At 46.8% G+C, this 25,706-nt stretch overlaps 1 protein-coding gene and 1 pseudogene across 1 annotated transcript; both read left to right on the top strand.

The window, feature by feature from the left end:
• The first annotated feature begins 2,410 nt into the window (after positions 1-2,410).
• On the top strand, positions 2,411-3,865 carry LOC117033592 (elongation factor 1-alpha 1-like; annotated as a pseudogene).
• Positions 3,866-7,477: 3,612 nt separating this feature from the next.
• KLF10 (KLF transcription factor 10) lies at positions 7,478-14,050 on the top strand. Its single transcript, XM_033126825.1, has 4 exons — positions 7,478-7,650; positions 10,734-10,967; positions 11,077-11,989; positions 12,467-14,050. The coding sequence occupies exons 1-4, from the start codon at positions 7,615-7,617 to the stop codon at positions 12,724-12,726; spliced, it is 1,443 nt and encodes a 480-aa protein (XP_032982716.1). The 5' UTR covers positions 7,478-7,614; the 3' UTR covers positions 12,727-14,050.
• Positions 14,051-25,706: the final 11,656 nt, after the last annotated feature.

Raw genomic sequence — 25,706 nt, 5'->3', positions numbered from 1 at the left:
TATATATATATTATTATAAAATGAATATTTTGAAAACTGTGACTGTCACTCCAGAGCTGAATGAAATAAACACACACACATTGTTTCAGTTATCTCTTGTGGCATAGCAAACCACCCCCAAACCCAGAGACACTCCTGCAAACAAGTGGGAGTAGGTGACTACCAGGTAGAGGGGAGGCCAGAAATGCCACCTGGGTTGCTCTTCCATTTATTGTTTGTGATTCTGTGGGTCGGGAATTCAAGTAGAGCTCATCTCTGCTCCAGGCTGTGTCAGCTGGGCCTGCTTGGCTGGAGGGTTCCAGGTGGCCCTGCATCTGAAGTCTTGGTCCTGGCTGTTCTTTGGGGTGCCTTGGTCTCCTCCATGTGGCCATTCTCCCTTCAAATGTTCTCTCATTATTCAGTAGTTCAGCCTAAGCTCCTTTGCCTAGTGGCTGGTTTCTAAGAGGGTGAAAACAGAAACTTCAAAGGCTTCTTAAGACCTAGTCATGAAGTCCCACAGGGCCACAAAGGATTCTATTGGTCAAAGCGAGTCCCATGGTCAGCACCAATCAAGTGCTGAGGAAACAGACTTCACATCTTGAAGCAGGAAGGGGAAAATTACATTGGAAAAGATTATGTGGAATAGGAAGGGTTGTTGTGGCTATCTTTAGAAGCAATCTGTTTAACATAGAGATCAAGATTTTTTTAAAAAAAATTTTTTAATGAGCTTAAAAACCATGGTAATTAGTACAATGAAAATAACTAATAATATTCACCAGTCAGAGGGGATCTTTTTTTTTTTTTCTAAGCTTACACTTTCACTTTCTGAATCAGCCCTTGCTTGCCTCTCTTCACCACTTTATGTCACATTAGGCTAAGAAATCGTAAGTGTAGTGTGTGTGGCATATATGAAAGAAGTCCTCACCGTGTTACCCCTTTGCCAGTATTTCACCATGTGGCTGTTCCCTCTCCTTCTTCCTGTGCCTGTAGTTCCCCAGAAGCCCACCCCTAGTTTTATCTTTTGTTCTTTACTCTTTCTAGGGGATTTTATCCACTCCTCTAGCTTCAACTGCCACCTATATATTAATGACTCCCACATTTTAATCACCACCTCAGATCTTTCCCTTCTGGACTGCAGACCTGAAATTCCAACTGCCTCCTGGCATCTCTATTTGGATGTCCCACGGGTATTCTCATCTTTACATGTCCTAAATCAAATTTGGCATTTTCTTCCTCTCCATCAAAATCTACTGCCTCCCTGTGGTCCCTTCCTTGGGTCTTATTTTTGTCCTGTTTCATCCAGTAAATGAAGCCAGAAACACAGCAGTTCTCCACACCTCCCTCTTCCTCATGCCTACATGCAATCAATTACCAAATCCTTCTAGTTCTTGATGTAGCTAGTCCATTTTTTCCGTGCCTGCCACCATTTCCTTAGTTTAGGCTAGCATTATCTTTGCTGCCTACATTACTACAAAAGCCTTCTCACTGGTGTTAGACCCTCACCTCTCTGGTCCATTCTGCACTAGGCCAGAATGAGCTTTCTATACCACCATTCCCCGCTAAAACCTGTGGATGAAAGTTCCACATCTATATTCCTTAGTATGGCACACAAAAGCCCTTCATATTCTGGGCTGCTTCTCTTAACATCCCGAGCTTCTCATCCTACCTCTCAAATCTGTAATCCAGACAGTTCACAGCATCCTGAATTCCCAAAGTTCTCTCTACTCTCCACCTCCACCCTTCTACTCCTCCAGCTTAGAGATTAACTGGGGAAGCCTTCCCTGACCCCTTCCTTGGCCTACTAGGACATTCTGTACACACCCTTTTCTTAGCATTTATCACACTCTATACTGTCTGGCTCACTTATTTACTTCTCTCACTATACCAGAAGCTCCTTCAACAAAGGAGCGGAGCCTTTTCTATGGTTGTTCCTCAGTGTTTAGCTAGTGCCTGGAACATGGTGGGGCAAGGAATGAATGGTGATGATATCCATTGATTGGAAGGAGCAAAGAGAAGATGACTCACGGGTACTATGTGTTTTAAAATCCATAAATGCACTGAGGTCTCTTTACATGTAAGCCCCCACCCCCACTTCCTTCATATTCTGATCGAAGGAGAAACCAGCACCATCAGTAGGAAAGGTCAGCATCTATCTGAGGCACTGCTTACTACTACCCAAGAACTTTATTTAACTCATGCCCAAGATGACAGATTTCCATGCCTCATCCTGCAATAATACAAGCAAAGGGAGAGGTATGGAAGGATCCAGGCTTCTGCCCAGGCATTTGTCCACATTCTGTCTGTAACTCCAGTAGCTCTTCAGAGACAACCTCCAATTTTATTTTCTCCATTTAAACAATCTTGCTTTTTTGCAACAGGTTTGTTACCAGAACACAGGTGTAGTGAAAACTACCACTGAATCTAACCCAAAATGGGAAAGGAAAAGACACACATCAACATCGTTGTCATTGGACACGTAGATTCCGGCAAGTCTACTACTGGTCATCGGATCTACAAATGTGGTGGGATCGACAAAAGAACCAGCAAAAAGTTTGAGAGGAGGTTGCTGAGATGGGAGAGGGCTCCTTCAACTATGGCTGGGTCTTGGACAAACTGAGAGCTGATCGTGAGCATGGGCTCACATTGATACCCCCCTGTGGAAATCCGAGACCAGCGAGCATCACGTGACCATCATTGATGCCGCAGGACACAGAGACTTTATCCAAAATATGATTACAGGCACATCTCAGGCTGACTGGGCAGTCCTGATTGTTGCTGCTGGGGTTGCTGAATTTGAAGCAGGTGTCTCCAAAAATGGGCAGACCCGTGAGCATGCCCTTCTGGCTTACACACTGGGTGTGAAACAACTGATCGTTGGTGTTAGCAAAATGGATTCCACTGAGCTGCCATATAGCCAGAAGAGATATGAGGAAATCATTAAGGAAGTCAGCACCTACATTAAGAGAACGGGCTACAACTCTGACACACTTGCATTTGTGCCAATTTCTGGTTGGAACGGTGACAACATGCTGGAGCCAAGTGCTAACATGCTTTGGTTCAAGGGATGGAAAATCACCAGTAAAGATGGCAGTGCCAGGGGAACCACACTGCTTGAAGCTCTGGATTGCATCCTGCCACCATCTCATCCAACTGACAAGCCTTTGTGTCTGCCCCTCTAGGATGTCTACAAAGTTGGTGGTACTGGTACTGTCCCTGTGGGCCGAGTGGAGAATGGTGTTCTCAAACTCAGCATGGTGGTCACCTTTGCTCCAGTCAATGCTACAGCTGAAGTAAAGTCTGTTGAAATGCACCATGAAGCTTTGAGTTACGCTCTTCCTGGGGACAATGTGGGCTTCAATGTCAAGAATGTGTCTGTCAAAGACGTTCATCTTGGCAATGTAGCTGGTGACAGCAAAAATGACCCACCAGTGAAAGCAGCTGGCTTCATGGCTCAGGTGATTATCCTGAACCATCCAGGCCAAATCAGTGCCAGATACGCACTGTGCTGGAATGTCACACAGCTCACATTGCTTGCAAATTTGCTGAGCTGAAGGAGAAGATTGATCGTTGTTCAGGGAAAAAGCTGGAAGATGGCCCCAAGTTTTTGAAATTTGGTGATGCTGCCATCGTTGACACAGTTCCTGGCAAGCCCATGTGTGTTGAGAGCTTCTCTGACTACCCTTCTCTTGACTGTTTTGCTATTCATGACATGAGACAGACAGTTGCTGTGGGTGTCATCAAAGCAGTGGACAAGAAAGCAGCTGGAGCTGACAAGGTCACCAAGTCTGCCAGAAAGCTCAGAAGGCTAAATGAATATTATCCCCAATACCTGCCACTCCAGTCTTAATCAGTGGTGGAAGCACGGTCTCAGAACTGTTTGTCTCAATTGGCCATTTAAGTGTAATAGTAAAAGACTGGTTAATGATTACAATACATCGTAAAACCTTCAGAAGGAAAGAATGTTTTGTGGACCATTTGTTTTTTTGTGTGGCAGTTTTTGTCATTAGTTTTTAAAATCAGTACTTTTTAGTGGAAACAACTTGACCAAAAATCTGTCACAGAATTTTGAGACCCATTAAAACAAAGTTTAATGAGAAAAAAAAAAATCTTGAGTGCCTGATATAGAACAGACACTAGACCAGAAAAATGATGATTACATGGCTACCATCTTGAAGGAACTCCGATCTGGGTGGAGCATGGGCAGTATCGTAAAAGTGTAGACAGAGTGCTATGGGAGCACAAGAGAATAAATTCATCTTAGAGTTAAGAAGGAAGGCTTCAACAGGGTGGCAAAGGAGCCCTTATAGGATAAAAATATGTAGTTCTTCCCAAACACAATGGTTGGTTTCCTTGTATACTTTAAAGACAATCTAGATTTCATATGGTGGCCTATAAATTCCTCAGTCCTCTGGCTTCTCCTGCCTCACTTTCCAATTCTGTCCCCTCCCACTTTCCCTGGCACCCTCTACACCTCAGGCCATACTGCATCACACGGGGCAAGCTCCTTCCTGCCGCAGGACTCTGGCATAGCTGTTCCCTCTACTAAGGTGTGCTCTCTCTGGATCTGCCTATCCTCTCATTAGATTTTTGGCTTAAAAGTCTGTTCTTCAAAGCAAACTTCTCTTCTCTCCCAAATCAAACCAGCTACCCACAGTCACGTCACCCTATTGCAATTCTAGGCATTATAGTTAACTAACTTACCTGCATAAGTGAATAAATGTGTGTGCGTGTGTGTGTGTGTATGTGTGTGTGTATGTGTTTATTGTACTTATCTTTGTCTTCCTATCCAAGGTTTTGAGAGCAGGCAGGTCTCTGGACCTGCCTGTCTTGTTCATTGCTGTTTCCCAGTGCCTAGAACACATAGTAGGTGCTCAACAAATATTTGTTGGAGTGGATAAATGAGCAACACAATATTTATTGAATGAGGATGTGGCTTAAAGACATGTAAGTGCACCATATGTTTGAGGAACAGCAAGTCATTTGGTATGGCTGTGACTGGGGTATGTCTGAGTGGGAGATAAGGTTGGGAGAGTGGGGCAGACTATATCCTATGCAACAGGAGCAAAGGATCATTTCTAAGTAAGGAGTGTCATGATTGGATCATGACTTCCAAAAAGCTCTGGATGTAGTATAGAGAGTTTGGGTACTGGAAACTCGCTGGGGTCGGGGTGGAGGATGGGTTGGGAGATTAAAGATGGTTTAATCCAAGGGAGAGCTGATGACAGACTGACCTAGAGCAACATTTGAGGGATAGAAATGGAAAGTAAAGGAAGAGACATTTTTGAAGTAAAGCTGCTGAGACTTGGGGACCAAGTGGACACAGGGAGAAGGTAAAGGCTGGATGACAGAGAGTGAGCTCATACAAGGAGCAGAAACAATTTAGTTTTGGTTATATTGAGTCTGTGGTGCCTGGGGAACATCTTTCTCTGAATCTCTAGGAATTGTGCCACCACCACACTGTTCCTCCTACCCCTTTTCTCTTTTCTTTCCTGTTTTGAATCACTCCCACAAGCCATGAATGCTCCCTGCTTCTCAGTGTGTTGGGGCACCATGCCAGCAGTCCCACATTCCTGAGGAAGGGACGAGGTTCAGACCTGGAGAGCTGGCTGTGGCCACCCAAGGGGGGCGGCTCCCTGACAGGAAGGAAGGCTGGCCTGTAGGCTGCACACAGACAGGAGCTTCCTCTGCTGCAGCAGGTGCCCAGGGCCAGCTGCTCCAACCCCTCAGGCTCAGATCAACAGGATGGGACAGCCCAGGCGGAAGGAAGCCTGCAGGGAGGGACACCCTGCCGACAGAAGCGGGGAGCGGATTGGGGCGGAGGAGACAGGAAGAGTTGCCTGGGCTGCTGAGCTGGCGCCCCTCCAGCAGATTCAGGCGAGGCAGTGACAGGAGACCATTCAGTCCTCTTGCCCTCCCACCGTGGGCGTCTCTGGCCCTGTCAATCATATTAGTATTACTACTGTAGGCTAGCCTGAGCCTTATACCTGAAGAAACCATCGGAAGATTTTCATAAATTTGGCAGTTTCTAAAATAATTGTTCCCTTTCTGTGCTCATTCTGTGCTTACTGGGAAAGAAAGGACACTTACTTTTAGCCTTTCAGTTACACAGAGTGGTGAGACAGCTCAGGGGAGGGGAGTGATCTTTGCAACGCGCGCAGCCTATCCAAAGGAGATAAAATCTCCGGTTTGCTTAAAGCCGGTTTATCACTACCCAACTCTCCCAACAACAGCTGCTGTGAACCGGCATCAAACGGCTAAAAGGGGGTAAATAGGGAGCCAGGAGCCAAAGCAGAGGCAAGCGCTCCTAAACAAGAGGCCCCGCCCGCCTCGGACCAGCCCAGGGGTGTGGAGATGGGGGTTGTGGGTAAGTGGAGGGTGAGTGGTGCTTTGAAGGGGCGCTGTGTCTTTGACCTAGCAGACATCCCAGCAGCAACCCCACCCCCAGGCGAGGCGAAGAGGGCCCCAGCCGTGCCGGGGCGGGCCCCTGGCGACCCGGGGTAACTCCTCCCCACCCCATCCCCACAAGCAGTTTCCAGGCAGGGCGCTTCCGGAGGCCTTGGCTATGTGTAAGGGTGGGGGTGGGGAACACCTTTGAAACAGCTTGTAGACTGCAGTTTAAACTTTAACTACACCGAGCGTCTGCATCAGAAAGGATAAAAACTCGGATCTACGGCTCCCCATCACTCCAATGGTCCAGTTCTCGAGCTCCCCGCAGTCCCTACACCGTTTTCTCGGCTGTCCTGGAGGGAGGATGGGCGGGGCGGGCAGGGGCGGGCACTACTGCTAGCGACTCAGATAGGGAGGGCGAGCCCGCGCCCGCCGCCCGGGCGTAGGCTGGGGGCCTAGTAGCAGGTGCCGGCTCAGTGACAGGGCTCCCCTCCCTCTCCTCTCCGCCCCCGTGATCCCACGGCTCAGCGAGGCAAAACCCAGCAAATGTTCGAGAAATGCAGCCCAGTCGGTCAGCAGGCTCTGCTTTCTCGCCAGACGCTCAAGGGGACGGTGCTTCCAAATGCAAATATCTTGGCTCGGACCTTTTAGCGCCACCTCCCCTGCCCAGCTCCCTGGTCCTGTCCACCCCGCGGCGGGCCGAGATGGGGCCCCGCGCCGAGGGGACACGGCGGAGCCGGCAACACTCCCCACCTCCCACGTGGGACCGCAGTGCCTCGGCGCTTCGCAGTCGCCGCGCCCCCAGGCTAGGTCCCCGCCCACGACACCGCCCCCTATGCCAGGGAGGGAGACGACAGGCGGAGAGTGGGCAAAGAGTAGGGGGTGTCACTGAGTCAGGTGGCCGCGGGAGTTCCCTCGGGCAGGGCTGATGGAACACGCTGCCGGGGATTGTGTACACGCTTCACTGACACAAGCTTCACGCTGCCGGGCAGCTGCTGATCACGCGTGGCCCCGCTAGTCCATTGGCCGGCGCCTCACACACCTTTGTCGCTGATTGGCCGGCCGCAGGCTCCGCCCCCACCGCCACCCGCGGCGCGCGGCAGGCGGAGCGGCTACCTGAATGGGGAGGGTGCAGACGGCGCGGAGCGCGGCGGCGGCTGGAGTGGCGTCGAGTGTCTCTGGGCTCCCGTCTGTGGCCAAGCAGCTTAGCAGCCAGTCAGTTCGCCGCCGTCAGACAGGCAGCTAACCATGCTCAACTTCGGCGCTTCTCTTCAGCAGGCTGCGGTAAGTCACCTGGGGATGCCTCTGTCCTTCCTTGCCTTGCCACGTCTGAGAGCCCGCAGGGGCGCGAACCCCAAGCCCCTGACATCAGCGGCGCCTGAGAACCTGGGCTGCAGCGGAGTCGTGGGGGAGGGGGGCTTCCTGCCTGCAGACTGGTCATTGGTGAGGACGTGTGTATCGCGAGGGGGCCAAGGGGGGAGGCTTTAAATCGGGAGACAAGGGAGAGGGGTCTTGCTCAAGGTGTAATGAGAGGAAGGGGCAGCTCCACAGGGAGACTTGAGGCAGGTAAGGAGGAGGTTAACTGGAGGAGCCGGAAGAGTGAGGAGGGGGATGCTGCCTTGGCGGTGAGGATAGGAAAAGGTATGGAAGGGGAGGGGGGAACAAGGGGGCCACCCTGCACCTGGCGCCGTGGAGATGCCCCCGCCTGGATCGGGGCTGCAACCCAGGGTGGGAGGGGGCTGCTTGCGTACATTTGAGGGGCAAGGTGTCCACGGGAGAGGAGGAAGGCTACTACCTCTCTTGGAGATCTGAACTGAGGCTTGCAGGACCTGGGCTATTTAGCAGATAGCTGGGGGCTGGGGGGGGGCCCGGCGTAGACGCGGGGGAATGGCACACGGCCGCAAATCGCCGAGGGGGAGACGAGGAGTGGACCTCCCAGACGTCGGCAGGGGACTTCTCATTCTCGGTGGGGGCAGGTGGCCACCTTATGAGAAACCCTTGGAAGGGGTGGGGAGCCGCCTCAGGGATGGGAGGGTGGAAAGCGGGACCCAGCAGCGGGGCGGAGAAGGTGGGCGGGGGAGCCGGGGCCGCGAGACGCGGGGGCCGCGTGTCTAGGCGGGAGCCGCCGGCCGTGGGGCCGCGCGTATGGAGCCGGGGTCTGCGGGGGGTGCTGCACGTCTGGGAACCCGTGGAGACGCGTGGCGGGCGGGGGCTGGAGCTGCTGGATCTGCGGGGAGGGGGACGCCGCGTCTGCTGGGAGAGACCGGGTGGTCTGTGGTCCTGCGGGCGGTGTGGGCGGGAAACGCCGAGGGCTTGGCCGGATCCCCGGGGGCTACGGCCGGGAGGAGGGCGGGGGCCGGGTTTCCGCGGGGACCCAGCTCCTCCTCTGGCAGCTCAGGCAGAGGCCGGGGGTGGGCCGGGAGCGGGTGCGCCCGGGGAGCTTCTCGTCCCCGAGTGACCCAGCCCTGGCCTCCGCCAGGGGCGGGAGCGAGGCCCGGCCCCGCTGTCGGTTCCTAAGGGAACGGCGGCTCGCGGGGAGCTGGGAGGGGCGGGCGCTCCGGGTGCCGGGCGTCCGCGGCCCCGCCCCTCCCCTCGGGCTCGGGCGCGCACCGCCGGGCGGTTGGCAGCGGCGCCCACGGCCCCTCCTCCGGGCCGGCGCGAGGGCGGGGGCCTTAGAGCTCAGGAAGTAGGTGAAAGGTGACGGCGCGGCAATTCCCAGTTCACGTTTCCGGCGCCGCCGGGAGCAGCGGCTGATCACGCTTTGTTCACATGCCTCGCCCCCTCCTCCTCCCCGCCCCCGCCCTTGGCGGCCCAGCCAATCCGGACCGGGGCCGCCGGGCCGGCTGGCCAATGGCGGGGGCAGGGACGCAAGGACGTGCGAGCCGCGAGGAATGTTCCCAGTGAGTCACCCGTGAGCCTCATTGAGGTTAGGGCGGCCCCTTTCGTCTGTCCCCGCCAGCGAGGATCTCCCCCGCCGCGCGCCTCCGCCCCTCGTCTGCCTCCCCCGTCCGCGCCTCCGCCCGCGCTTCCCTTTCCTCCCTCCCGCCCCACTCCCTTTCCTGCCCTCCCCTCATCTCCTCTCTGCTCACACTAGCTTCCCTGCTGCCTGCCTTTTCTCTATCCTTTCTTTGCACTGGCGTCTTGAGGCTTTTACACATACATGCGCTGTCCATTGCAGCTTACATAAAGGCGCGCGCAATTATGCAATTGCATTGTTAGATACATTTCAAGAACAATGGCTCGTTTTCTAAGCATTTCAACACTAAAGGTTTACGGATTTTTTTTAAAACGAGCGTTGAGAATAACATTTTGTAACGTAAAAAAATGTTTTTCGGTATTTTTACACAATCTCTACCTCGACAAAAAGAATAGGATCACATTAATGGAAAACGGGAAAGATGATGGGTACTACAATTTTTTTAAGTGCAGTTTAAGGAACTTTAATCTGAAACATTAAAACACTTGGTAGAAGGAGCTGTACAAATAGAATGTGCTGTTCTTGTCATCAAGCAGTTCTTTAAAAAATTAAAATAGTTCTATTTTGACTATTGCATACTCCTTACAGTCCGGGTTTTTACAAATTCAGAGTGGAATATTAAATTTTCTGACTTTCCAGTTTTTAGTATTACTGCATTAGCTGGTCATAGTTGTGAATATCAAGCCATTGTTAAATAGCTCCAGTTAAAGGGAACACAGATGTGAAGCTGAAACTTAAATAAAGCTTTGGAATTTTTCCATAGATGATCAAAAATTTTTAGATACCAAATAATACACTTTTTTGAAAGAGACTGAAAATTTCATATCCTTTTGATTTTATCTCACAATGCAGTGTCTTTTTAAAGATCATCCATTTCAGCAGTCCAGACCTCTGTCCACTACACTGCATTTTTAAGAAAGTTTTGGCTTTTATTTTCTGTTAGGAACTCACGTCCAAGGTCCTCATGCTGTATCTGTAGTGTTGAAAAAAGATAACTTTTTCAGAGCCTTCCCTTAGTTATTTTGTCTGACCCCAGTTGCAGGAGGCCACTCTGGAAAGAATATAAAACTTTCTTTTTCTTCTAAGCTAAGTGCTTTAATTTTTTGGATCACAAATACATTGATATACCTTTGGCCTTGGTCCCCTAATGATAATAAGATGCTCCTCTTTACCTCACGGTGATATCAGTGTTCAAGCCTAAGTGTGAGAGGAACAACGAGGAAGATTTTATTACCTTTACGATCAGAGTAGGGGTGAGAGAAAAATTGTTATTTCAGATTTTAACTTGGAAAGTTGTGCAAATAGTAAAAAAGTAAAAAAGTACATTGCTCTGTGTCTTACTTGGATGACAAAAATAGGCTTATAAGCATTTAATCTTTTGTTTCTATAGGAGGAAAGAATGGAAATGATTTCTGAAAGATCAAAAGAGAGTATGTATTCCTGGAACAAAACTGCAGAAAAAAGTGATTTTGAAGCTGTAGAAGCACTTATGTCAATGAGCTGCAGTTGGAAGTCTGATTTTAAGAAATATATTGAAAACAGACCTGTTACTCCAGTATCTGATATGTCAGAGGAAGAGAATCTGCTTCCGGGTACACCCGATTTTCATACAATTCCAGCGTTTGTAAGTATTATTGTTTTTAAGATTAATGTAAATGATGTAATTTCTTGTAATTTACATAATGAACTTTACTTTAAATTTCTCACTCTGTTGCCTGTATATTTCTTTGTAGTGTTTGACTCCACCTTATAGTCCTTCTGACTTTGAACCCTCTCAAGTGTCAAATCTGATGGCACCAGCGCCACCTACTGTACATTTCAAGTCATTTTCAGATACTTCCAAGCCTCACATTGCGCCACCTTTCAAAGAGGAAGAGAAGAGCCCACTACCTGCCCCCAAACTCCCCAAGGCTCAGGCAACAAGTGTGATTCGTCACACAGCTGATGCTCAGCTATGTAACCACCGATCCTGCCCAGTGAAAGCAGCCAGCATCTTCAACAGTCAGGACAATTCTTTTCGAAGAAGAACTCACCTAAATGTTGAGGCTGCAAGAAAAAACATACCTTGTGCAGCTGTGTCACCAAACAGATCCAAATGTGAGAGAAACACAGTGGCAGATGATGACGAGAAAGCTAGTGCTGCACTTTATGACTTTTCTGTGCCTTCCTCAGAGACAGTAATCTGTAGACCTCAGCCAGCCCCCATGTCCCCACAACAAAAGTCGGTGTTGGTTTCTCCACCTGCAGTATCAGCAGGAGCAGTGCCACCTATGCCGGTCATCTGTCAGATGGTTCCTCTCCCTGCAAATAACCCTGTTGTGACAACAGTTGTTCCTAGCACTCCACCCAGTCAGCCACCAGCCGTGTGCCCACCTGTGGTGTTCATGGGCGCTCAGATGCCGAAAGGCGCCGTCATGTTTGTCGTACCCCAGCCCGTTGTCCAGAATCCAAAGCCTCCAGTGGTGAGCCCAAATGGCACCAGACTCTCTCCCATTGCCCCTGCTCCAGGGTTTTCGCCTTCGGCAGCAAAAGTCACTCCTCAGATTGACTCATCGAGGATAAGAAGTCACATCTGTAGCCATCCAGGATGTGGCAAGACGTACTTTAAAAGCTCTCATCTGAAAGCCCACATGAGAACGCATACAGGTACCAACCATTATTTATGTCTTAGAAATTTAGATGAAGATTTTTTGGCAGTAATCACAGATATAATCCAGGCATATTAAGGAAGAACTTGTCTTATTAGCCAATTCAGTGGATGATATTTATTTTGCAAGCTCTTCTAAAAGATTTCATTAAGATGTTTTGTTGTCATTTCTCAAATAATTGTTCTTTGAATGTTTTGAGTTGTTACTCTTTAAAGGCTTTGTATCAGAGTTGAGGTCAGAAAACTTTTCTGTATTGGGCTTCTTTTATAAGGAAAAGATTTTAATAAACATGACAGTGAAAGTTAAAAATAGTGTGATACACTGTATAGTACTCACTTGACAATTTATTAACTTAGTAGCTTTTATTTTAAAATGTATCTCTTGAGATACACATTTAATATCTTTAGATATAATTAAGTATGTGATTTAAAGTGATTTAATAAATGTGTAGTAATAATTGAATTTTGTGTTTCAGGAGAAAAGCCTTTTAGCTGTAGTTGGAAAGGTTGCGAAAGGAGGTTTGCCCGTTCTGATGAACTGTCTAGACACCGACGAACCCACACAGGTGAGAAGAAATTCGCCTGTCCCATGTGTGACCGGCGGTTCATGAGGAGCGACCATTTGACGAAGCATGCGCGGCGTCATCTGTCAGCCAAGAAGCTACCAAACTGGCAGATGGAAGTGAGCAAGTTAAACGACATTGCCCTACCTCCAGCCACTGCTCCGACGCAGTGACAGATCAGAAGGTGAAGAATTAGTACTAACTTTGGTCACAGCTGGGAGCCAGTGGTGATATAAGAATGCTTCCACTGCAAGTCTGTGGCCCTCCAGTGGGGGCTGTGAGCAGAAGCCCCACAGCTTGGGGAGAGGCCCAGACTGGGTTAGATGACAAGTGCTGTGCTCACAGGCAGGTCACAGAGTGGCAGGATTCATTTCTACCACAGAAGAGAGATGAGAAAGCCTTTATTCCTTTAAATAGTTTTTGAAGGTTTCAGATGAGGTCAACACAGGTAGCACAGATTTTGAATTTGTGTGCACAATTTGTTACTTTACACTTGTCATTTATACTTGAGACCAACTGTTTTCAATGTGATTCTTCTAAAGCACTGGTTTCAAGAGTATAGAGACTGGAAATCAGCATTACGGTACAGAGATGGAGATACAAAATCAATTTTTAGTATTACAAATATTGTCATCTTTTCCTAGAGTTATCTTGTTTACTATTCCTAGTCTTTCCAGTCAACTTCGTGGACGTAGTTGTTAAACATATCTAGAACTAGCATTTTTACACTATTGCTGACATTTGGAATTGATTAGCTGTATATTGCTAAAGAGGACCCAAAGACTTGGAATCCTCAATAATTTAATTGCTTTGAAGTGTAACTACAAATTTTTTGCATTTCTGTTTTGAAAGTTTAACAAATGACTATATCTAGGCATTTTATTATGCTTTGAACTTTGCCTGCCGTTTCTTGTGTAGATTTGAAATTGTATACCAATGTGTTTTCTGTAGAGACTAAGATACACTGCACTTTGTTTAGAAAAAAATTCAAAGATGAAAATATATATTGTAAAGAAGGGATATCAAGAATTTTAGATAACTCCTTGAAAAGGATGGCGTGTGTCATCAGTAAAGTACCCTTATGTTATGAGGATATAACATGTGCTTTACTGAACTAGAAAATTAGTGACCATTATTCACAAATGGACAGTTATTGTCCTGTTAATTTATAGGAGTTTTGGTGGGAGATATGGAACTGGGTGGGTAGAAAAATTACTGGAACATTTGCTTTTGTTAACAGTATTTCTGTTATATTCTGTTGTACACATAGTGGTAAAACAAAAGTAAATTGTTTAAAATATATAGCGAAAAAATGTCCGTATATCTTCCCATTTAACATTTTTCTCTATGTTGGGTCTAGATTTCTGACATCAAAACTTGGACCCATGGAAAACAAAGAGTTTTCTTTTAATAAAAAATCCTTGTGATTTACAGTTTGCACAATATTTCTTTTGTTGTACTTTATATCTTGTTTACAATAAAGAATTTCCTTTGGTATATATAATTGGTTGATTGCATTTGTTGAAAACCATTCTCTAACCTTGACATTCATCACTACCAAAGGACTTAGTGTCTGAATTCCTCTAAGGGCTTCCTTCAAATTTAGAACTGTAGGAGTGTATCTTTAACATATGAATCAAGTTAGTACACAAATTTAGAGAGACCAGGTATCTTATTCATTAAGATAATATAAGAACCTGCCTGTTCTAAGAAATCAATACATTTTAATTTTTAAACATTCTTGTGCATTTTGATGATTTGGGGTTGAAATACAGCTCTGGCTCTCAGCAAAGCCTTGTTAAGTAGCATTAAATTAAAGAGAACACCACAGTGTAATTACAAGCAATGAGACTGCTGTGGCAAAAGAAAAAAAGCCTGACCTATTAAATAGAGTAAATTATTCACCTCTAAAGATTAGATTAGCTCAGACCATTAAGTGATACCTTAAATGCAGTAAACATACTGGTACTTAAGCACCGATCAAATGAAAAGACCTGATGTATCTGCTCCTGACATCCAACCATCATCGTGTTTCAATGATCCAGCATAACCCTCCTTCTGATACATCAGTAGGTCAGTTAGTAGCCTAATGCTACATCACAATGCCTACATCATTGACCTCCTTCATCTCATCACTTAGGCATTTTAGTATCTCACATGTTCACAAAGAGACAAAAAGAAGAAGGGTGAGTGCAGTACAGTAAGATATTTTGAGAGGTACCACATTCACTTAACTTTTATTACAGTATATTGTTATAATTGTATTTTGTTAATTTCTTACTCTAATTTGTAAATTATGCTTTATCATAGTATATGTGGAGTTTGGTACTATCTGCCGTTTCAGGCATCCATTTGGGGTCTTGGAACATGCCCTCCCTGGATAAGGGGGGACTAGTTTTGTGTGTATGCGTGTGTGTGTGTATAAGAAGGTTTATTATGAGTAATTGGTTCATGCAATTACAGAGGCTGACAACAGTTGCCCCAAGATCTGCAGTGGGCAAGCTGGAAACTCAGACGGGATATAGTTCCAGTCCAATGCGGGCAGGCTCAAGACTCAGGAAGAGCTGGTGCCTTTCAGTTGTAGTCTGAAGGCAGGAAAAAAATGGATGTTCTAACGTGAAGGCAGTTGAGTAGCCACAGTTCCCCCTTATTCAGCGTTTTTGTTTTATTCAGGCCTTCAACTGATTGAATGAGGCCCACCCACACTAGGGAGGGGGATCAGCTTTACTTGTGTACTGATTCAAATGTTAATCTCATCTAGAAACATTGTCACAGACACACCCAAAATAATGTTTGACCAAATAATATGGGCACCTCAGCCTAGTCAAATTAACATACAAAATCAACCATCACACCTGGATTCTAGTCCTGGTTACAATAATAACTAGTTTATACCTTGGAAAAGCAGCTTTGTCATGCTGGATCTCAGCATCCACTTTTTTTTTTTTTTTTTAAAGATTTTATTGGGAAAGGGGAACAGTGTGTACTTCCAGGACTTTTTTCCAAATCAAGTTGTTGTCCTTTCAGTCTTAGTTGTGCAGGGTGCCGTTCAGCTTCAAGTTGTCCTTTCAGTCTTAGTTGTGGAGAGCACAGCTCAGCTCCAGGTCCAGTTGCCGTTGCTAGTTGCAGGGGTTGCAGCCCGCCATACCTTGCGGGACTCGAGGAGTTGAACTGGCAACCTTGTGGTTGAGAGCCCACTGGCCCATGTGGGAATCGAACCAGCAGCCTTCAGAGTTAGGAGCACGGAGCTCTAACCACCTGAGCCACCCGGCCAGCCCCTCAGCACCCACTTTTAAGAATGGGCTAAACACAGCTACCTTATTTAGCCCGTAGAGCTACTGGCAAGCTCAAATAAACACTCTTGGAAAGTATAATGCATTCTACATTTGTTGGCACTGTTACAGCACCCATGTCTGGGAGAATATGCATGGCAGTAAACGGATTAGAATGCCAACCTGGGGTGGCCACCCATTCTGGAAAAGGGAAGCCACCTAGATCTGGGATGATTAAAGAATTCTGATATCCCGGGTTCCCACACTTCTACCTACATGTCTAGTTATTTGGGTGATCCATTTATAGTAACTCATTACAGTGAGGCCGGTCTAATGGGAAAGAAAGCACCAAATATGAAGACACGGCCATTAGCTAAAGCATGGACACTCGTCAGTTGATTATAAAGTACAAATTTGTCCAGTTACCATGAAACGTCCTACGTCCTGAGTGATGAGTTTAAGTCCCCTTTGTTCGCCTGGTATCAACCCCAGCTTGAATGCTTTTTCCAAGCCTGAGCTTAGAATTCATGATAAAGTGCTCAGTATCAGATACTCTTTCAAGCATGGGCTAAAAATTCTGTACAAAGTTCTAGGAGTCAGAATCCCAGGGGAATGAGTGTCAACATGAGTGACAAAAAACATCGTGCTTCCTGGGAAGTTAACAGGCCACACCTGTGCCAAATCTGCCCAGATAATGTGGCCTTCTTAGGTGGATACACAGAGAATTCCAGAGAAGCATAATTCTCTCATCTTTGGCTTGTAGCAGAAGGATTAAAACTAAGCGGGGCCACATAAATGAGGTCTGCTGTTTTAAGCTTCCCCTGCCAGTTGGCACCCTAATTTTGACAAGACTTAGAAATTCATTGCTTTCTACCCAATGAATTCCAACAATCCCTGGGTGACCTTGATTGACCAGCTTGGCAGTGGGATGCTAAAAGTGGGGGAAATACCCTAAAATATAAGAAGGTGAAACCTCATCTTTGATTTTCTTGTTTTAATTTCATTTTTAATTCTAAGCTTAGCCAATGGTCGGTGGAGGCTCAGCCTAAGTTTGGAAAAAATCTGTATGAGATTCTGGGAAGAAAGAGAAGTGAAGAAATAACATGAAGTAACAAAGGGATGACCCAGTGGGATGCTTTGGTAGAATCCGTTTTCCATTTCTCTGATTAGATTATCTGAACCTTGAATATCAATGTCAAAAAGGCACCCATTTAGTTTGCACAGTCTCATTGAAAAGATAAATACAAGCATTGAGTGTTTCTTACCACCGGACAAAGTAAAACAGTGTGACCTTGTGAAAGGAATCTTCTCCTGAGGTCATGGAGCCTGTGTGTTGGTATCAGCTCTAAACTCTGTAATTTTGAACAATTTAACTATTTCATGGCTTTGTTTCATTATCTATAAAACGGGGATTATAATGCTTTTCTGATCTGCTTCCCAAGATAGATTTGAAAACTGAAAACAAGCCAACAAATGCCAAGTGGGCTGCTCTAATACCAGGGGTGGGTATTGCATTTTGACAACTCAGATCAATCATTAAAACAGAAGAGGCCCCATCGTCATGACGCGGTCCCTGTTAGAAAGGAAAGTCAAATACCAAATATTTACAAAATTGTCACAGTTCTGGAGGCTAGAAGTCTAAGATCAAGGTGTCAGCAGGGTTGGTTTCCCCCTGAGGCCTCTCTCCTTGGCTTGTACATGGCCGTCTTCTCTGTGTGTCTTAATATGGTGTGATCATCTTTTAAGAACACCGGTCATATTGGATTAGGGCCCACTCCAATGACCTCATTTTACCTTAATGAACTTTTAAAGAACCTATTTTCAAGTGCAATCACATTCTGGGGTACTGGGCCTTCAACATATGAATTCTGACGGGGCACAATTCAGCCCATAATATTAGTCAACATGTATCAGTCAATAATATTCCATCTTAATGCACTTAACAATAGCATTCTCTAAATTGGTCTTAAGTTCCTATTTCTAGTACAGTCATGCCTTGGTATCCACAGGGATTGGTTCCAGGACCCCCTGCAGATACGAAACTCCCTGGATGCTCAAGTCCCTTATAATAAGTGGTGTAGTATTTGCAATATAACCTATGCACTTCCTCCTTTAAATAATCTCTAGATTGCTTATAATACCTAATACAATACAAATGCCATGTAAGTCGTCGTTATACTGTATTGTTTTGGGAATAATTAGAAAAAAATAAAGTCGGTCCACATTCGATACAAATACAACCATTGGAGTCCTAACTACATACTATACTTGTACATCAGCAACAATGTAAAGATTTTTTCCCCAAATATTTTTTATGTGAGATTGGATGAATCCACAGATTCCAAGGAACCCAAGGATATGGAGGCCAACTCTCTCTGGTAAATATTTGCATGAGAGCTAAGTATCCTCAACCCCCTAGCCAATGTCATGCAGTGATATCATGCCCTGTGCAGTATGTAATTCCCAGCCATTAGGGAGACATATCTGTTTTTCTTTAAATTTTTTTTTTTTTTTTTTTATTGGGGAATGTTGGGGAAACTTTATCCAGGACCCATCAGCTCCAAGTCAAGTTGTTTTTTTTTCAATCTAGTTGGGGGCACAGCTCAGCTCCAAGTTCACTCGTTGTTTTCAATCTTGTTGTGGAGGGCACAGCTCACTGGCCCATGTGGGAATCCAAACCGGCGACCTGGGTGTTATGAGCACTGCGCTCTAACCAACTGAGCCAACTGGCCGCCCAGGAGATATTTTTCAGTTATGCACTCAGGTATTTTTTAGTCATGGAATACTCTTTATCCTCAACAAAGTTTTCCTTCATTACATACTTAAGCATTATTTGCGACAATCCCTTTTTTTTTCTCTGAATTATCTCAAAAGATAAGCTTGTCCTGCCTCAGAATCCTCTCCCTGATCCCAACAATATTGTGAATGGAACAGGCACCATGATGGTCTTTTGGTACCCGTGTTTAGGTTTGTTCGGTTTGATTTTTCTAAGGGACTGTATATTTTCTTTCCAAATTTGAACTCAGTTCAACCAGGAACCTTTAGTCAAGGCTGTAGTCAGCCTTGCTGGTTGGAGATATAATCTAGCTGTGATGCCTTCTGATACTATTCATCACATCCATTGTATTCTTTGTCTGTGTGGTTCTAATAACAATGCTTTTCAAACAGAAAGGGAGCCTGAGTCCCCATCCCTGTAGAGGTCATAATGCTGAGTTCATCACATATTTCAAGCTCTCTGTTTTTCAGACACATGGCAGCATTGCACTTCTTCCTTGTGGCTGGACAGGGTCATGCATTCAGGTCTGGTCAAATGGCTTGTGAATGGAAACGATGGGTGTCACTTCCAAGCCAGAGTCCTGAACTGCCAGTGTTAGGCCCTCCAGAGCGCTCTTTCCCTCTGCTGTGGTGACCAGCAATATTCGAGTTAGTCAACCTTAGCTTAGGAATGAGTATGGCAAAGACCATGAGTGAGAACTAAACCTTTGAAATTTTAAGGCATTGTGATTAGGCGGGGTTGTTTGTTGCCGAAGCATAACCTTGACTTATAAATGTATACTGACCAATACAATCCCTTTTATCCCGTGAGGCTGCTATGCTCCAAGTGAATTATTCACCTCCCTACAGGGACCACTTCTGCATGTAATGAGGTACTGAGGGGGGTGACTTTAAAGAACAAATGGACCTGTGACACATCTTCTCCACCCCCCCACCAAATGGATGTCTTACATTTGCATAACTAAGAGGTGCCAAGTCCCAGGTCGTGGAAAATGAACAAAGAAGCTCTGCTACAAGGTGTTTGGTATTATTTGTGACAATCCCTTTTTTTCTCTTGAAAAAAAGTGCCTGTGTAGTTTATTTAGAGAGAAACGAGAGGCCTTAGCCCACCCCCTTCATGCCCTGTCATCACCCTGGTTGAGCTGGTGGAGAGAAAGAAAAGATTATCAATCACTGTTTTAATAGGTGCAATGATGCCATCCCAGATAATCATGACACTTTCTGGAATTAATGCCTTAATTTTGATATTCATAAGTATTTAATGGAGATAATCTACTCCTTTCACCGGAAGCATCCTGCATTTAGGAAGAAAACTGGAGGATGGAATCCTCTGGGCAGTGCTGAAGGAAGCAGGGAAGGGTGAGCAGGTATCTCCCAGCATTTCCTACCTCGCAGCTGTAGGGAGTAAGAAAGAAAGTGCCTAGGGCTGACAACTGCCGCCTTATGCCTGGTTTTGGTGGTAAGGGTATCACAAATGTTAAATGGGTAAAACGCTGATCTCCTCCCCTAAATATTTTCAGAAGACATTGTGATATGGTGGTAAGTAACATGAGCTTTGGACTATTGGCTTTCAAATCCTACTTCCACCATTTACTGGCTATATGATTTAGGTAAGTTAGGATTAAGTATGAGGATGAAACGAATTAGCACACGTAAAGCACTAGGAATGCCTGGCACACAGTGAGCACGGCATGTAAGTGTTTTCGAGAATGGTGATATCCACTTTTCAAACACCCCAGCCCCAAGGATCCTGTCTGGGTATGAGATTGACCTACTTGGGATCTCTGCCTTATGGGCCAAAAAGGGGTTCAACCTTGAGGATTTTAAAGACACAGTTTTTGGAGTGACACGTGCTGTTTCATCATAAAGACTCCAAGATCAGGCAAGACAACTGTGTCTCTGTCCCATACTTTGAGCTGAAGCTGGAGCTACAGGCCAGCTTCTTCTCCCCAGACCTGTTGCTTGGGTGAGGTGTTTAATCTTTTTTTCTGAATCTGAATGTTTTGCGGATTGTTCGGTTTTGTTTTCAGTCTTTCTTCGGCAGCTGTGTAGTCAATCCTTTTTAATGGGAGTAAATGTCGCTGTGTTCAAACCACCCTGCATCTCTTGGCCAGTGTGGAGACACCCTGGGTGGCCTCCGCAGTAGCCACTAGTCAATGTGGGAGAGACTTGGAGCAGGAACTTGGCCGGGGCCCTAGCTGCTCTCTTCTGGTTTGGCTGGCTTCTCACTGAATCTGCCCAGTGGCCATGCTTCGGACAGGGTTAACAGAGAGGAACTGCTTCAGGTCAGGCTCATCGGAGCAGACTTAGCTGGAGCAGACTTAGCCCAATCGCAGGCTAACTGCCTGAGGGATCCCAGGCCAACCAGGACATCAAGGCGAGACTTAAGATTCTACTCTCTTCTGCTTGGAAAGTTGAAAACAAACGTGATCCTGGCTTCAAACCTGGTTTCCCCACTTACCTAATCTTGGGTATATTGTTTAACTTTTCTGAGCCACATTTTTCTCCTCTGTAGAATGGGCATGAGAATTAATACTAACCTCAAACCAGTTTGTTTGAAGGATGAGTGGACTTATGTGTTTGACACAGGAGGGGCTCAAGAAATGTTAGCATCGTTACTTTAACTCCCACCTCCCCGCCCCGTGGCAATAACATCCTATCATGCTTGTTTCTGCTCACATTACTTCTCTTGTCTAGAAATATCTCTTCCCTCTCCACTGTACATAGAAAATCTTGTTCACTGTTAATGTCTATTTCAGGGCAGGAAAGGGGAAGGGCCCTTCCCGGAACCACTGGGAACTAGTCTGTATTGGTTTGCCAGAGCTGCTGTAACAAAGTACCACAGACTGGGTGGCTTCAACAACAGATGTGTATTGTCTCACAGACCTGGAGACCAGATGTCTGAGATCCAGGTCTTGGCAGGGGTGGCTCCTTCCGGGGGCTGTAAGGGAGAATCTGTTCCATGTTCCTCTCCTTGCTTCTGGCGGTTTGCTGGCAATCTTTGGCCTTCCTTGGCTTGTAGAAACATCACCCCATCTCAGCCTTCATCTTCACGTGGTGTTCTCCCTGTGTGTCTGTCTCTGTGTGCAAATTTCCCTTTTTTATAAGGACACCATATATATTGAATTAGGGTCTACCCTAATGACTTTATCTTAACTAATTACATCTGCAACAACTCTATTTCAAAATAAGGTCACATTTACAGGTACGGGGTTAAGATATATGAATGGGGGGGACACAATTCGACCCATAACAGGGTTCAATTACTAATGCAGGGGTTTCTCAATATTCCCAGTGCCAGCGTCTGGGCACCAGTGATGCCATCTGCTTTCCTCTCCTGCCTACCCCTCCCTCCCCCCATGGTCCACTCTTGCTCATTCTGGTCTGACTACTGGCAGGGGACTTCAGGTCTCCCTTTCCCTCTTCATTGTTGGCCCCTAAGACAGACTCACAGGACAGGCTTTCCGTGCAACTGACTACTGAGAAATAGATGGCTGCTAACAAATTAGGAAAGACCTGAACCCATGGAGCCCATGGGGCCCATGGGGCAGCTGGGGATCCCCAAGGAAGGGCGCTGGACCCTGTATTTCTGACATCCAGGCTCTTGTGCCCTGGGTCAAGGTGAAATACAGGGTGGGTAAGTGGGTGGGAGTTGGCCACCCTAAAAACCACATTTTCTTCTAACCTTGAGATTCTTTTGGCAGGGTGAGTCCAGGGTCTCAAACCCAAATGTCTATGGGAAGGGTTGGGTGGATACTATAAAGGAGCCAAGCCTCACATACAGGAAATGAGCAGAGATGGCCAAAGTACCAATGTTGCCATGTGGGAAAGCAATTAATAGTCTGATTTTTCAAAGAAGCTGTAAATATAGATTTTTAAAAAAACATTTTTTATTGCGGTGAAATATACATAACATAAAGTTTCACCATTTTACCCATTTTAAATATACAATTCTGTGGCATTCACAATGTTATGAACCATCATCACTATCCTTGGAAATCTAGATTTTTATATCAAATGTCCTGATTTTTAACTTTTGGCATGTAATTCATGTAAACATAAACCCTTTATGTTGGCCAGTTTGGAACTTCTAGGCCTATTCAGTGATTATTTGGTATTTTTTCCGTGGGTGGAGAAGGCTGGGAGAATGCTGGGCAAGGTGGGCCCCAAATGCTGAGGCCTGGGGCCAATGATCCAAGGTTCGTTCCTAAGGTAGAGCCTGGGGGTAGGCGGAAATTCCCTCAGAGGAGCTGGGGCCCTCCAGGAGCTGCTGCCAAGTTCACTGGCCAGCACTCAGCATAGGCATTACACTGAGGGGTCACCCTTTTTTTTTTCTGAACTAAGTAAGCACCAAGATTTCTTGTGCAGAGTAGAGGAAGGAAGCTCCTAAGAGGACTGATTTTGGGCTTGTCTCCAGTTTGGCAAGTAGAAGCTGGAATGGACTTAAGTTGATTGTTAAAACATGACCTTTCTTGCAGTCCTAGTGTCCTGGAGTGGTTTGTAGCAGTTATAGCTGAGATCTGTTCAGAGCTTTTCATACTCTTGGTCCCTGATCCAGGGCTCCTGACTCCCCTACCCCTCCTGCTCCCAGTGGTCCCTGGTGGCCATTTGAACCCTGTCCTCTGTGTTTATTTCCAGAAACGGGGCTCATTGAAATCCCCTCTCCTTTTGCCTGGCCTGGAGAAAGGCCCTGAAGACTCGTTCCCCTGAGGCCTGGGCTACATCCAGAGAGGGAAGCCAAAGTGTGGGGCATTGCCAGCAGACACTCAGTCCAAAGGCCGCATCCAGGGGGAAAGCGTCCCTCCCAGAAGGTCTCAGGGGATGGAGGGGGAATCTAGATGTATAAACGAGAACTGCAGAAGGCAGCAGCAGAGCAGAGTAAAGGTGAATGGAGGCTCAAGGAGGAGGGAAAGGGTCTAGAGCCTGAGCCGTGGGCCAGGAGAAGTTCCTGTCCAGTGGATCTCTGTCCCCATATGACCCATCTTGATCCCTCCTCTTGAGGACCACGGGCATATTAGATGCTACACCTTCTTAGGATGTTTACTCTGAACCTCATTTTCCCACAAAGTTTTCTCAGAAGTCTCTGCTCTGCCCACCGGTTTTTCTCTCTCCTGAATGTCTATGTCCGAAGCTCCTCAGACCCTGACTAAATCCTCTCCTGACCTGTTACCATCTTGACCCATGACCTGTTGTCACACTGACTCATGTTGGCTGATTTTGTCTCCTTCCCTGGGCAGGGCTTTGGGCTGGACCAATAGGATGGACACAAACCTGTCAAGTTACCCAGGCCTCTCCCTCGACTAACCTACCTGAGCTGAGGGATTTATTGCTGGTACAAATGACGCTCCAGGACTTCTCTGGACCTAGGCTTCCAACAACATTCTCAGGCCAGGCAAGAAAAGGAAGAGAAGGAAGGAAAAGACAGGGGAAAAAAGCAAAACAACTGGATGCCAGGGAAACCTCACTGGCCTGAAATCCCTCCCACAATAGCTGACAAGCAGAGCTGCCTGCTGACTGTGCCACCGGCTGGCATCCTTGCCAAAAGGTGCGTGCCTACACTCTTGGAGCATGAATGGAGGATGATGTGAAACTATTTGTGTGGCTCAAGTAGCCTTTTTTATGACAACGAGTGTGGCACTTCCAATCCTTACCCTGAGTGACCTCTGTCTTCATTGGCTGATTCCTGCACAACAGAAGCCTGCATCCAGCCTGCTGTCTGGGAGCCTACTGGAAACGAGTCATCCACATAATGCCCTTGTTTTTAGAGTCGGGGGAAGGGGGAGAGGTGTGTATGTAAGAGAGACTGAAACATGTTACAGGATGACCGTTAATATTGAATTGTGCTTTCACTCAGCTACACAGGTGTTTACTGTGGTCTTACTCTGTGCAGGCACTGCTCTGAGTTAATGTTCTAAAACATAGATCTTAAAACCACTCCTGAGAGTCCCCTCATTACCCACACGGTGGAGACCAAACTTGTCACGGCATTCAGGGCACTTCATAATCTGACCTGAGCCTCCTCTTCTAGCATCCTGCGTTACTACTGCTTCTGTGAACTTCTGACACACAGGGGCCCAGTGTCCAACAGATTTCATTCCTGCCGTGAAGGAGCTCAGAGCTGGGGTGGACAGAGGCCTTGTCGCAAATCAGGTTTGTATGGCCAAGCTCCCCTGGAAAGAGCCACTTAGGCCGTGTTTGGTGACCAGAGTGGAGGCAGAGAGGTTGCTAGACAGCAGAGCCCAGATGGCAGCTGTGACCATCCTCCTCAGCTTCATTCTTCCTCTCCTACCCTTCCTCCGTGCTCTCCTAGCCAGCCAGCTGCTGCTTTCCCCTGTAGCAGGCAGTGTCTCCTCTTGGAAGGGGGGAGAAGACTCTTCCAGGCAACACACTGTTTGCTTCCACGCAGAAGGGGCAGAAATGGGGAACTCGCTCTGGGCTTGCATGACCTCCCCAGCTCAGCCACCACTCACCCCTTTCTGGTACAGGCCTCTGCTTATATGACGAGCAAGGTTTGGGTGGGGTGCGAGAGCCAGTGCTAATGGGGATATCTGCAAGGTGGCGGCTACGTGCTGGCTGGGCCCCTGACCCCCACTTTTGTTTTGTTTATTTTGTTGTTTTGGAGGGAGAGGGTCTGATTCTCAGTTTCCTAGTTCTGACCATAGGACTTTTCAATGTAGTCATAGATGGTCTCTCAGTGATAGACTAGAACGATAAATTCCACTGTTGCGTAAACCAGAATGTCAATTTATTGCTTTATGGTGTGTGTGTGTTGGGGGTGGGGGATTAAATAACGTTGGCCGCTGTAACAGAGAAATCCAGAAAAGAGGCTTATTACCTTTTAAAGTGGTTAGTGTGGTTTCTGTCCCACCAGTGTTCCTGCTCCCTCCACCAGTGCTTCAGGATCCAGGCTCATTCCATCTGTGGCTCCCTTGGTCTCAGCAGGATCACCCCAGGGATTGTCTCCATGCCAGCCATCCAGGGAGGCAAGCAGCAGGGAACATTCTGCACCAGAGGGTTTAGGGTCTGTCTCAGGATCTAGGGCTGCTGGGTGGCTTAACACAACAAAAATGTGTTCTCTCACGGTTCTGGAGACCAGAAATCCAAAA

Source organism: Rhinolophus ferrumequinum, chromosome 14 (assembly GCF_004115265.2).
Source record: "Rhinolophus ferrumequinum isolate MPI-CBG mRhiFer1 chromosome 14, mRhiFer1_v1.p, whole genome shotgun sequence".
In the NCBI taxonomy this organism is placed as follows: domain Eukaryota; kingdom Metazoa; phylum Chordata; class Mammalia; order Chiroptera; family Rhinolophidae; genus Rhinolophus; species Rhinolophus ferrumequinum.
This window is presented reverse-complemented; position numbering and strand designations above follow the sequence as displayed.

Excerpts from the sequence above, each read along its gene's own strand:
- KLF10 (XM_033126825.1), top strand. The coding sequence starts at position 7,615 with ATGCTCAACTTCGGCGCTTCTCTTCAGCAGGCTGCG. Across the intron at positions 7,651-10,733 it reads CTTCTCTTCAGCAGGCTGCG|GAGGAAAGAATGGAAATGAT; the intron begins GTAAGTCACCTG and ends TTGTTTCTATAG. Across the intron at positions 11,990-12,466 it reads CCACATGAGAACGCATACAG|GAGAAAAGCCTTTTAGCTGT; the intron begins GTACCAACCATT and ends TTTGTGTTTCAG.